At 44.5% G+C, this 13,879-nt stretch overlaps 1 protein-coding gene across 1 annotated transcript in view; it reads left to right on the forward strand.

Moving 5' to 3' along the window:
* Positions 1-712: 712 nt before the first annotated feature.
* The window catches only part of mtus2b (microtubule associated tumor suppressor candidate 2b), a 127,043-nt gene continuing 113,876 nt past the window's right edge, over positions 713-13,879 (forward strand). Inside the window, exons 1-2 of the mRNA XM_045703428.2 lie at positions 713-3,063; positions 3,252-3,486. Of these exons, the coding sequence (XP_045559384.2) occupies positions 1,033-3,063; positions 3,252-3,486 (2,266 nt within the window). The 5' untranslated portion in view covers positions 713-1,032. The remainder of the gene's footprint in view (positions 3,064-3,251; positions 3,487-13,879) is intronic.

A 13,879-nucleotide genomic window follows, 5' to 3' on the forward strand; every position in this document is an offset into this window, starting at 1 on the left:
CTTAAACATCTGACTGATTTAAACATCTGACTGACTTACAGATCTGACTGACTTAAACATCTGACTGACTTACAGATCTGACTGACTTAAACATCTGACTGACTTAAACATCTGACTGACTTACAGATCTGACTGACTTAAACATCTGACTGACTTACAGATCTGACTGACTTAAACATCTGACTGACTTAAACATCTGACTGACTTACAGATCTGACTGACTTAAACATCTGACTGACTTACAGATCTGACTGACTTAAACATCTGACTGACTTACAGATCTGACTGACTTAAACATCTGACTGACTTAAACATCTGACTGACTTACAGATCTGACTGACTTAAACATCTGACTGACTTAAACATCTGACTGACTTACAGATCTGACTGACTTACAGATCTGACTGACTTAAACATCTGAGTGACTTACAGATCTGAGTAACTTACACATTTAACTTACTTACACACCTGAGTGACTTACAGAACTGAGAAGTACTAAGCGATACACAATCGCCAATAAGCCAGACTGCCACATACTAAAGATCATTCTTAGCAAGAGCACTGAATTCTATTTATTTATTAATTTGACTGTTTGACTCTCCTGATGCCTGTCTATATAGTACACATAGTTGGTATCTCTTTTTTTAAAGTCTTTAATGCTATTTATATAGTGATGATGAATCAAACGTTTACCTGAACAGGTGTCTCAGACAGTCACAGAGGAGCAGAAGAACAAGATTATCATCTGGGGGACAGACTCTCGGTGTGACGACCCGGAGCTGGCCGAGTTTGAGATGTTAGAATGTCAGGAGCTGGAGGCATACCTGGTAGAGGAGGAGGAGGAGGAGGAGAGAGGAGGAGGAGGAGGAGGAAGTATGTGAAGGAGTAGGACTAAGAGTAGGAGTGAAAGGAAGTGCACGGCAGATTCTCCTGGATCAGCCTGTCTCCATAGTGGATCTAGTCTCTGACAGTAGAGAGGGAGGAGGGAGGAGGACTATTCAACGTGGCTCCAACGGGCAGGACGCCGCCACCATGGGCTCTGGAGGAACCAGAGGGACGGCGGAGTATGTGACGAGGACAGAGTTCAGCTCTGAGAACCATGTCTTGGTGTCCCGCCTGTCTACTATGTTCAGTCCGGATGGGAGTCTGGTCAGTGCTCTGGACACCGCTGGACGGACACAGGCCACCACCACAGACTCCTGGCATGTCCCCTCTGGACCCTCAGGACCAGACGGGACCATCTCAGAGGATCTCACCCTGGCCTTCCAGTCTTGTACCACCATCTCAGACCGGTCCAAGGCCTCTCAGCGATCCAAACAACCTCAGGCTCCATCTAAAAGCACAATACAACGAGCTGACCTCGATCTAAACCAGAACACAACTGAGGAGGTTGTCGTTGCGGAAGCACAAGTCAGTAACAACGTCGTAGTGGGTCGTTGTAAATGTCAGCAGAACATGGAGGAAGATCAGGGCAATGAAGAGCACAACCAGAATCTGGAGCAGAGGTACCAGGATGCTAGAGGTAGTGGGGGGAAGGCAGCTGGGGACCACCAGGATGCTAGAGGTAGTGGGGGGAAGGCAGCTGAGGACCACCAGGATGCTAGAGGTAGTGGGGGGAAGGCAGCTGTGGACCACCAGGATGCTAGAGGTAGTGAAGGGAAGGCAGCTGAGGACCACCAGGATGCTAGAGGTAGTGGGGGGAAGGCAGCTGAGGACCACCAGGATGCTAGAGGTAGTGGGGGGAAGGCAGCTGTGGACCACCAGGATGCTAGAGGTAGTGAAGGGAAGGCAGCTGAGGACCACCAGGATGCTAGAGGTAGTGAAGGGAAGGCAGCTGTGGACCACCAGGATGCTAGAGATAGTGGGGGGAAGGCAGCTGGGGACCACCAGGATGCTAGAGGTAGTGGGGGGAAGGCAGCTGAGGACCACCAGGATGCTAGAGGTAGTGGGGGGAAGGCAGCTGGGGACCACCAGGATGCTAGAGGTAGTGGGGGGAAGGCAGCTGAGGACCACCAGGATGCTAGAGGTAGTGAAAGGAAGGCAGCTGAGGACCACAAGGTGATACCCCCTGATATGAACCACAACTTACCCGCCAAGTCAGGCACAAATGGGATTCAATCTGTTGAAACCAGAAGCTTGAAGAAGCATGGCTCTTTTGATAAAACCTCAAAGGAACAAGGCTCCTTCGGACAAAGCATGAAGAAAACGACTTCGTTTGAACAAAGCCTAAAGAAAACAACCTTGTTTGAAAACACCACAAAGAAGTCGGCCTCGTTTGATAGAAGCTTGAAGAAAGAACCTTTCTTAGATAGAACGTTGATGAAAGAGGCATCCTTCGACAGAACGTTGAGGAAGCAGGGCTCGTTTGAACGTAGCTCCAGTCCTTCTAGCCTGGATGGGAGGAAGCCCTGGGGTAGCCCCAGCAGGAGCCCCAGCCGCCCCGCCACCCCTCCCTGGTCCCCCAGGAGACCAGCCCCCTCCTCCCCCGCCAAGACCAGCTCCAGACCTCCCTCCTCCACCTCTCCAGCCAAGGCCAGCAACCGAGCCTCCAGCCAGGACCGCAGCGACTCCCCACAGAGGGGTACCACCAGTGGCCTCAAAGCGCCGAGTAAGGTATGTGTAATCAGCAACATCCCCAAACCCATCTCCCCACAGCCACCTGCAGACCCTAGGAGGGCCTCTCCTCACAAACCCAAACCCGCCCGTCCCAAGATCATCACGTACGTCCGTAAGACCCCTCAGGTGAAGTCCCAGGGGACAGAGGTTGACCCAAATGAAGCCTTGACACTCCCTCTCCGCCTGTCCTTTTCCCACCCCAGCCCTCCTACAGCCCACAGAAAGCCCCACAAGGCAGAGCCCCATTCTAAGGCCTCACAGGTGCTCTGCTCCTCTAATATACTCTTTGATAAGTACCGTCAGGAGATGCAGAAGGCAGGATACTTTCCCCCGGGTACCGGCATGACGTCGCTGGGCATCAAACCTCCCAGCCACCCTCCTCCTCACAACCTCTCTTTGAACTCTGAGAGCTTTCATGGGGAACTGACTGACAGATACATGCATGAGGTGAGAGGGTGTGGTATGGTCTTGTGTGTATTTGTAGAAGCCAAATGTTCACATGCTTGAAAATCAAATCCTTTTCTGCGTGCTGACTGATACAAAACTTTAATGAAATATAATATCATTTAATGAATTGAGCTAAAACTGAAATGAAGCGAACTGATAATAACTGACGTTGTTTGTCTCTGGTCTAGTTGGCTCCAGCACCTTCACAGCTGGCTCCCCAGGAGGGGACAGGCCTCTACCGTTCCCCCAGGCCCAGAGGGCCCCAGCTGGGGTTAGGGGCCGTCACCCGGCAGCCTGCTGCAGCCAAGAACAGGACTATGTTCCAGGGCCAGACCGGTCAGCGGTCAGGGGTCGTGACCCTCAGCCATCCAGGACAGCAGCAGGCACCGCCAGGGAACAACCATGGAAACCATGACTCCACAGGTGAGACAGAGCCCAAGAGGCTGAGGGGAGGCTGGAAGGACAGAGGGAGGGTGAGGGAGAGGGGGAGAGGGGGAGAGGGGGAAAGGGGAGGGAGAGTCTTCTCTACAGCTGCTGTTCACCATTATAGAATTACAGTATGTTGCTGCTAGAATGTTACGCTATGTTCCTGCTGCGTGTTCTAGAACTATCATGTTGATATGTTCCTGCTGCGTGTTCTAGAACTATCATGTTGATATGTTCCTGCTGCGTGTTCTATAATTATCATGTTGATATGTTCCTGCTGCGTGTTCTAGAACTATCATGTTGATATGTTTCTGCTGCGTGTTCTAGAACTATCATGTTGATATGTTCCTGCTGCGTGTTCTAGAACTATCATGTTGATATGTTCCTGCTGCGTGTTCTAGAACTATCATGTTGATATGTTCCTGCTGCGTGTTCTAGAATTATCATGTTGATATGTTCCTGCTGCGTGTTCTAGAACTATCATGTTGATATGTTCCTGCTGCATGTTCTAGAATTATCATGTTGATATGTTCCAGCTGCGTGTTCTAGAACTATCATGTTGATATGTTCCTGCTGCGTGTTCTATAATTATCATGTTGATATGTTCCTGCTGTGTGTTCTAGAACTATCATGTTGATATGTTCCTGCTGCGTGTTCTAGAACTATCATGTTGATATGTTCCTGCTGCGTGTTCTAGAACTATCATGTTGATATGTTCCTGCTGCGTGTGTGTTCTAGAACTATCATGTTGATATGTTCCTGCTGCGTGTTCTAGAACTATCATGTTGATATGTTCCTGCTGCGTGTTCTAGAACTATCATGTTGATATGTTCCTGCTGTGTGTTCTAGAACTATCATGTTGATATGTTCCTGCTGCGTGTTCTAGAACTATCATGTTGATATGTTCCTGCTGCGTGTTCTAGAACTATCATGTTGATATGTTCCTGCTGCGTGTTCTAGAACTATCATGTTGATATGTTCCTGCTGCGTGTTCTAGAACTATCATGTTGATATGTTCCTGCTGCGTGTTCTAGAACTATCATGTTGATATGTTCCTGCTGCGTGTTCTAGAACTATCATGTTGATATGTTCCTGCTGCGTGTTCTAGAACTATCATGTTGATATGTTCCTGCTGCGTGTTCTAGAACTATCATGTTGATATGTTCCTGCTGCGTGTTCTAGAACTATCATGTTGATATGTTCCTGCTGCGTGTTCTAGAACTATCATGTTGATATGTTCCTGCTGCGTGTTCTAGAACTATCATGTTGATATGTTCCTGCTGCGTGTTCTAGAACTATCATGTTGATATGTTCCTGCTGCGTGTTCTAGAACTATCATGTTGATATGTTCCTGCTGCGTGTTCTAGAACTATCATGTTGATATGTTCCTGCTGCGTGTTCTAGAACTATCATGTTGATATGTTCCTGCTGCGTGTTCTAGAACTATCATGTTGATATGTTCCTGCTGCGTGTTCTAGAACTATCATGTTGATATGTTCCTGCTGCGTGTTCTAGAACTATCATGTTGATATGTTCCTGCTGTGTGTTCTAGAACTATCATGTTGATATGTTCCAGCTGCGTGTTCTAGAACTATCATGTTGATATGTTCCTGCTGCGTGTTCTAGAACTATCATGTTGATATGTTCCAGCTGCGTGTTCTAGAACTATCATGTTGATATGTTCCTGCTGCGTGTTCTAGAACTATCATGTTGATATGTTCCTGCTGCGTGTTCTAGAACTATCATGTTGATATGTTCCTGCTGCGTGTTCTAGAACTATCATGTTGATATGTTCCAGCTGCGTGTTCTAGAACTATCATGTTGATAAAAAATGAGCTAGGACTGTGGTCTGAGAGAGGGGCCTAATTGGAGGAGCCTAATGGGAGGGATGTGTAACCTGAAAACTAGCTGTTATTGACAGAGAGGACTTTCTTTACTGTTATTGGTTTATTAACACCCAGTCAAACAAGCTGGCATTTTCAGGTGGGCTTTTCAAACAGCTCTTACACTAAAATGCATTATCATAATTTTCCATTTCTCTAACCACATAGTGTGGAAATATATATAAAACATAAGAAATCTGTTTTTTGACTGCTTTTTCCATTTAATTGGGGTGGCAGGTAGCCTAGTGGTTAGAATGTTGGACTAGTAACCGAAAGGTTGCTAGATTGAAACCCCGAGTTGACAAAATAAAAAAAATCTGTCGTTCTGCCCCTGAACAAAGCAGTTAAACCCACTGTTCCCCGGTAGGCTGTCATTGAAAATAAGAATTTGTTCTTAACTGACTTGCCTAATTAAATAAAGGTTCAATAAAAATAATAATAATTTAGATGGAATACATTAATAAAGACTTGCTAAAGTGCCAAAATTCAGCATTTTGTCTGTGCACCCTCTGTGTCTTCTAGGAAGATTTTAACCCAGTTATACCCCAACATTTCTCCAAGTTTTTACCATCATTGTAAAGCCCTAGTTATTTTGTTTCTTTGACAGTCATTTTTGCTTTGACAGTCATTATTTATTTCATGTTATTAGTGATTCATTTTAAGAAAGACAAAATAAACCTTTCCCTCATTTTAAGGTTAATGAACTGGGTTGACACTAATTTTAATAATGTTTCTAAAGAAACATTGAACATCATAATGTAAAAGTAGCTGAGCTGGTTCCACAGTTTTAGGCCATTTTGTGGTGTAAAACTGAACAGGACGAGCATAACACGTCAACCCTGGCTGGAAATATTTTAACAATGTCAATGTTTTTTGTGAAGTTTTCATTCAATTGCCCCTCACCCTGTTGCACTCAACAAGCTTCCATCCCCTCTGTCACAAGGGCTGATTTATGGCTGATTTAAAGATGAAATTGATTAAACTCTTTTACTTTATTTAGCACTTAATATGAATTTACTGTAGTCTTTTTTTATTTGATTTAAAGGGGCAGTCAAACTAGATTTTCCATTTTTTTTATTTTTTATTGCACACCGAGGTCGAAATAACACTTTGAAACTGGAAAATGATGAAAATGCCCTTTCAGTGTAGAGCTTAAAGAAAGAAGGAAAAAAATGGCACACAGCATGACATCACAATCTGATCGGATTATTCTGACCAATGACCAGTCGTTTTTATTTGCATATGTATCCTCCTACATGAAGGGGTAAGCGGGGTGGGCTCTAGAGTCTAGATCATGGGTGTCAATTATATTTGGCCCGCGAGACAATACCAAATTACTACTAGAGCTGGCCCGCCGGTATTATACAGCGCATTCACCGCTAATACTACGAATCCCATAATGCTCTGCTGTTGTTTTCACGCGCCAATCAGGACAGGACCCAGAAACGCCCTCTCCTCTGTGACAGTAGTCATAGCAACATAGACGCTACAACTGTCAGCGCGCTATCCCTTCCTAAAAATGGCGAAAAGAAAGGCAGAAACAGGAGCTTTCTCGACAAGTGGGAGGCAGAATATCTGTTTACATATGTAAAAGACAAACCTGTTTGTCTTGTTTGTGGAGTCAACGTGGCTGTAAGTAAGGAGTACAACATTAGACGACACTATGAAACGAAACACCATGACAAATACAAGGACCTGGACATGACTCAAAGGAGCCAGAAAGTAGAGGAGATGAAAAGAAGTTTGGTTTCACAACAGAATATGTTCAAAAAAGCCACATCACAAAGTGAGGCTGCTGTAAAGGCTAGTTATATAGTGGCAGCAGAGATCGCAAAATCAGCCCGGCCCTTTAATGAGGGAGAGTTCGTGAAAAAGTGCATGATGAAAGTTTGTGACCTCGTATGCCCAGAGAAAAAGCAAGCATTTTCAAACGTGAGCCTGACCAGGAACACAGTAGCTGATCGCACATGTGATCTTGCCACCAGTCTGTATGACCAGCTGATGGAAAAGGGAAAAGATTTTGTTGCGTTCTCCCTCGCTGTGGATGAGAGCTGCGACGCATCTGATACTGCTCAGCTGTCAGTCTTCATCCGTGGAGTGGACTCAAATCTGTGTGTTACGGAGGAGCTATTGGGATTCAAATCAATGCATGGCACAACCACAGGAAAGGAAATCTTTGAGGAGGTTTCCAAATGTGTAACTGAAATAAAGCTGCCGTGGGATAAACTCGTTGGATTAACGACAGATGGTGCGCCAGCGATGTGCGGTAAAAAGAGTGGACTGGTGGGCATGGTTCGGGAGAAGATGCGGGAAGAGAACTGTGCAGGTGAGCTAACTGTTTACCACTGCATCATACATCAGGAATCACTGTGTGCCAAAGCCCTAAAGATGGAACATGTTATGACCACAGTAACACAACTTTATAAGAGCCAAAGGTCTGAATCACCGCCAGTTTACATTTTTTCTAGAGGAGTGTGGTTCGGAATACGCAGACGTGCCGTATCACACAGAGGTGAGATGGCTAAGCAGAGGAAAAGTACTGAACAGATGTTTCGAGCTGCGTGAGGAAATATGTCAATTCCTGGAAACCAAAGGGAAGGATACAGCAGAGCTCCGGGAGCAAAAGTTTCTGTGTGAGCTGGCCTTTCTCTGTGACATCTCGAGCCATCTCGATGCGCTGAACCTGCAGCTTCAGGGGCGGGGGGCGCATCATCACAGACATGTACGCTGCAGTGAGGGCCTTTAAAACTAAACTGTGCCTGTGGGAGAATCAGATGCTGCAAGGAAACCCTTGCCATTTTCCCTGCTGCCAAACCATAAAAGCGCAGATCTCTACCGCCGTGTTCCCATGCGCACAGTTTGCTGAAAAACTCAGTGTTCTCGCCGCTGAGTTTAGCCGGCGATTTGCCGACTTCAGGTTTGAACTGCTTAGTAATCCCTTCGCAGTTGATGTGGAAAATGCACCAACCAACATCCAAATGGAGCTGATTGAACTCCAGGGCAACGACACGCTGAAGTCAAAGTATGATGCTGTGGGCGCCGCACAGTTTCCACGGTTCATCCCTGACACAATGCCTCAGCTCCGCACCCAAGCTGCTCACATGCTCTCCATGTTCTGCAGCACTTATCTATGCGAGCAACTTTTCTCCTCGATGAAGATGACCAAAACAACTCACAGGAGACGTCTGACTGATGAACACCCTCGCTCGATACTGAGGATTTTTTTCAGCTCAGAGCCTGAGCCCAGACATTGATGAACTAGCATCCAAGAAGAGATGCCAGGTATCTGGCTTGGGCACATCAGATTAGATCAGTGTGCAATAATTAACGTTTTCTTTGTGCACTTTTTCTTGCTACAAGGCATGGGCTTGAATGGTTGATTGATTTATTATCATTTTATTTGTAAAATTATTAGCCAGTGGAAAAAGTTTATTTTGGTATTTAAATCAGAAGGCTGCAAATAGAAAAGAGGCATACGATTTTTATTTACATTTTATTTATTTAATAAATGAATGCCATTGATGTGTTTTTTCATTTGAAATTCGATTTTGCATGTCTCCACTATTAAATTATATATTGTATGGTAATAAGCGATGCTTGTTCCATATTCAATGTTAAAGCAAAACTTGTTTGGGTCCATATTAAAAGGTTCATTTGTTCAATGTTGGCCCGCGACTTTGTTCAGGTTTTACATTTTGGCCCACTGGGTATTTGAGTTTGACACCCCTGGTCTAGATGATCCTATCTGCCACTCAGGGCTGTATATGTAAATATATACTCTTTTTTTTTTTGTATTAACACTCCCACACAGTCAGACTGAGCATTTCAATGGCAAAAGGAAGCTTAGGGAAATAAATTACAAAGAATATATTTTCAGGAAATTAACACACACTATGATTTATTAGACAAACAGTGATGATTAAAAATGTTTTATTAAAAAGACTGCATGGGGACCTTTAACTTCTTGAAATGTGTTTTTAATTAAGTTAAACATTATGACAGAATGTTAAAATTAGGTGAAATAAAATCGGGTTCCCCCCCCCCAACAACTCACACTACTCAAAAGGCACCTAATTAGTGGAATGGTTCATTGACTGGTTATGTTAAGTTAATTTAGTCAGCAATACTTTGATGTTGAAGGATTTTTCTCCTCTCTGCTACCTTCGCCAGCATCGTCCTAGTTACCAAGCCCTGGGGCAGATGGACAAATTTATTTTCTAGAAGTTATTGTAAGAAATACCGTAGTCATTTCAGTTAATAAATATTAATGAGGCTTGACTGCAGACACCTACAGCCTTTGAAGTACAAATGACTGGCAGCAGTGGAACTGGTACATCGCTTGACAGAAGTACCAACTAAAACATAATATTTCTCACTGTGGCAGAACTGACTGGCTCATCTATTCAGCTTACAAACACATGATCGCTGATTGTTTATGAGGCGTTATGAATGTTTATGTACTGCTATGTAGCATTATGTACCATTATAGTGTGTTATGTAGCGTTATAGTGTGTTATGTAGCATTATAGAGCGTTGTGTAGCATTATAGTGTGTTATGTAGCGTTATTTAATTAGGAGATGTAGCGTTATAGAGCTTTATGTAGCATTATAGAGCATTATGTAGCACTGTAGAGCGTTATGTAGCATTATAGAGCGTTGTGTAGCACTATATAGCATTATAGAGCATTATGTAGGCATTATAGAGTCATGTAGCATTATATAACATTATTGGGCGTTATATAGCGTTATAGAGTGTTATGTAGCGTTATGTAATTAGGAGATATTTAAAGTGTTTCAAAACCATGAGTAATCATTCATGTGGCTCTCTCCATCACGGTCTCATCCTCCCTCCATCCCTCCATCCTATCAGACAGAGAGAGAAATGACTCTGACATATTAATAGGCTGTCATCACAGGGACCAGGCCTGCGGTAGGCACATGATCTGAGATTGAGCAGCTGTATGGCCAGCCTGCGGCCATAAGGGAGAACGGAGTAACAGTGTAAGGATGTGCGTCTTTCCCTTTCAAGATGATTCAATACATATCTATAATGAACAAAAATATTAACGCAACATGCAACAATTTCAACGATTTCACTGAGTTACAATTCATATAAGGAAATCAGTCGATTGAAATAAATTAATTAGGCCCTAATCTATGGATTTCACATGACTGGGCAGTGGCGCAGCCATGGATGGGCCTGGGAGGGCATATGCCCACCCACTTGGGAGCCAAGCCCACCCACTGCAGAGCCAGGCCCAGCCAATCACAATTATTTTTTTCTGCACAAATGGGCTTTATTACAGACAGAAATACTCCTCAGTTTCATCAGCTGTCCTGGTGGCTGGTCTCAGGTGACCCCGCAGGTAAAGAAGCCCGGATGTGGAGGACCTGGGCTGCTGTGGTTACGCCTGGTCTGCAGTTGTAAGGCCAGTTGGATGTACTGCCAAATTAGAAGCACCAACAAAAAAAAGAATAATGTTAAACATTTACAGGCTTTAATGGTGATTATTATAGATCTATTGTTGAAAAGTTAAGATTCACTCAACCCCTCTTAAATACAACATTTAAAAAAAGTTAATTGTTACATATTTCAGGGTACAAGAAAAATTCTTTGTTTTGTTCTGTTCTCACTTTGTTTTCTTAAAAAGCTCAGGTTGCCCAGGCTGGCGGAGATACAATCTTCGGCAAAATCATTCGCAAGGAGAGTCCTGCAAAAATATTATTTGAAGAGGCGGCTTATGGTAGAGACATTAGCATTCAAATCTCTGGCAACAGTTCTGGTGGACATTCCTGCAGTCAGCAGGCCAATTGGACAATCCCTCAAAACTTGAGACACCTGTGGAATTGTGTTGTGTGACAAAACTGCACATTTTCGAGTAACCTTTTATTTTCCCCAGCACAAGGTACACCTGTGTAATGATAATGGCGCCGGAGAGGATGGCTGCTGTTTTACGGGCTTCTAACCAACTGTGCTATTATTTTAATTTATTTTTTCTCGCATTGTTTGTAACTTATTTAGTACATAATGTTGCTGCTACCATCTCTTATGACCGTCAAAGAGCTTCTGGATATCAGAACAGCGATTACTCACCTCGAACTGGACAATTCTTTTTTCTTTAATCCCCGTATTCGCGTGAAGAAAATACTGAAATACAGGGGGCGGAGATCGGGGTACCTTGTGAGAATTCACCGGCAAGTTGGTAACCCGCCTCTACCATCCGTTCTGTTGGCCGACGTGTAATCACTTTAGAATAAACTGGATGATCTCTGTTCGAGACTATCCTACCAACGGGACATTAAAAACTATAATATCTTATGTTTCACCAAGTCGTGGCTTAACGACGACATGGATAATATACAGTTGGCTGGGTTTTCCGTGCATCGGCAGGACAGAACAGCTACGTCTGGTAAGACGAGGGGTGGGTGGCTGTGTCTATTTGTCAATAACAGCTGGTGCGCAATGTCTAATATTAAGGAAGTCTCAAGGTATTGCTCGCCTGAGGTAGAGTACCTCATGAACAGCTGTAGACCACACTATCTACCAAGAGAGTTTTCGTCTATATTATTCGTAGCCGTCTATTTACCACCACAAACCGATGCTGGCTCTAAGACCGCACTCAACGAGCTGTATAAAGGCCATAAGCAAACAAGCAGCGCTCCTAGTGGCCAGGGCAAACTTAAATCGGTTTTACCTCATTTCTACCAGCATGTCACATGTGCAACCAGAGGGGAAAAAACTCTAGACCACCTTTACTCCACACACAGAGATGCATACAAAGCTCTACCTCACCCTCCATTTGGCAAATCTGACCATAATTCTATCCTGCTGATTCCTGCTTACAAGCAAAAACTAAAGCAGGAAGCACCAGTGACTCGCTCAATACGGAAATGGTCAGATAATGCGGATGCTACGCTACAGACTGGAATATGTTCATCAAATGGCATTGAGGAGTACACCACCTCAGTCATTGGCTTCATCAATAAGTGCATCGATGACATCATCCCCACAGTGACCATACGTACATATCCCAACCAGAAGCCATGGATTACAGGCAACATCTGCACCGAGCTAAAGGTTAGAGCTGCCGGTTTCAAGGAACGGGACACTGATCTGGACGCTTATAAGAAATCCCGCTATGCCCTCCGATGAACCATCAAACAGGCAAAGCATCAATACAGGACGAAGATTGAATCCTACTACACTGGCTCTGACGCTTGTCGAATGTGACAAGGCTTGCAAACTATTACGGACTACAAAGGTAAACCCAGCCGCGCACTGCCAAGTGACGCGATCCTACAAGACTAGCGAAATGCCTTTTATGCTCGCTTCGAGGCAAGCAACACTGAAGCGTGCAGGAGAGCACCAGCTGTTCCGGACAACTGTGTGATCACGCTGTCCGTAGCCGATGTGAGCAAGACCTTTAAACAGGTCAACATTCACAAGGCTGCGGGGCCAGACAGTTTACCAGGACGTGTACTCAGAGCATGCGTGGACCAACTGGCAAGTGGCTTCACTGACATTTTCAACCTCTCCCTGACCAAGTCTGTAATATCTACATGTTTCAAGCGGACCACCATAGTCCCTGTGCCCAAGAAAGCGATGGTAACCTGCCTAAATGACTAGCACCCCGTAGCACTCACGTCGGTAGCCATGAAATGCTTTGAAAGGCTGGTCACCGCCCAAACAGATCCACAGATGGCACAATCTCTATTGCACTCCACACTGCCCTTTCCCACCTGGACAAAAGGAACACCTGTAAGAATGCTGTTCATTGACTACAGCTCAGTGTTCAACACCATAGTGCCCACAAAGCTCATTACTAAGCTACTTCCTGGTTTGGGGGCTTATCTAAACTTATGAAGGGGAAGCTCCAGATAGCCCAGAATAAGCTGATCAGGGTAGTGTTGAAGGTGAGTCCACGTACTCACATAGGCAGGAGCTGCTTTCAGGACCTAAACTGGCTGCCTGTGTAACAGATGTATATCGTACTCTCCTTGCGTTGCGTTTTCTCCTAATAAATCACATCAGCCAGTGGTCCCAGTTGAGCATCATTTATTCCTGTTGTTAAATGGGAAACAGCACGGTAGTTGTGCAGGGCTTAATGATACTGATGGCTGTCGATGGTAAAATCTGTAGCATGAAGACAACTGTGTTAGCAGTGGGCTTATGTGACCATTACGTCGGTGTCTGCTAGCTAACACACTTATTTACAGCAATTATATGCCAAAGCACATCCCAGAAAGCCCCTCAATCCCTAACAGGTACCATATACCCACACATGTATAAATCAGTAATGCACGGCAAACTTATACACATTGTAAAATATAAAATATAAAACAGTATTAAGAACGTGACCTACCCCTTGCATCACATTTTCATACTGGGAAGACCTGACGTTCACGATCTCCCTCTATCTGCAAGCGGGGCCAATCACAACACGCCTTATTGTCATCAGAGTTGAACCAACCAATAAGAATGCTTGAACATTAAATACACAATTCTT

The sequence above is a fragment of the Salmo salar genome, chromosome 20 (genome assembly GCF_965601325.2).
Source record: "Salmo salar chromosome 20, fSalSal1, whole genome shotgun sequence".
NCBI lineage: Eukaryota > Metazoa > Chordata > Actinopteri > Salmoniformes > Salmonidae > Salmo > Salmo salar.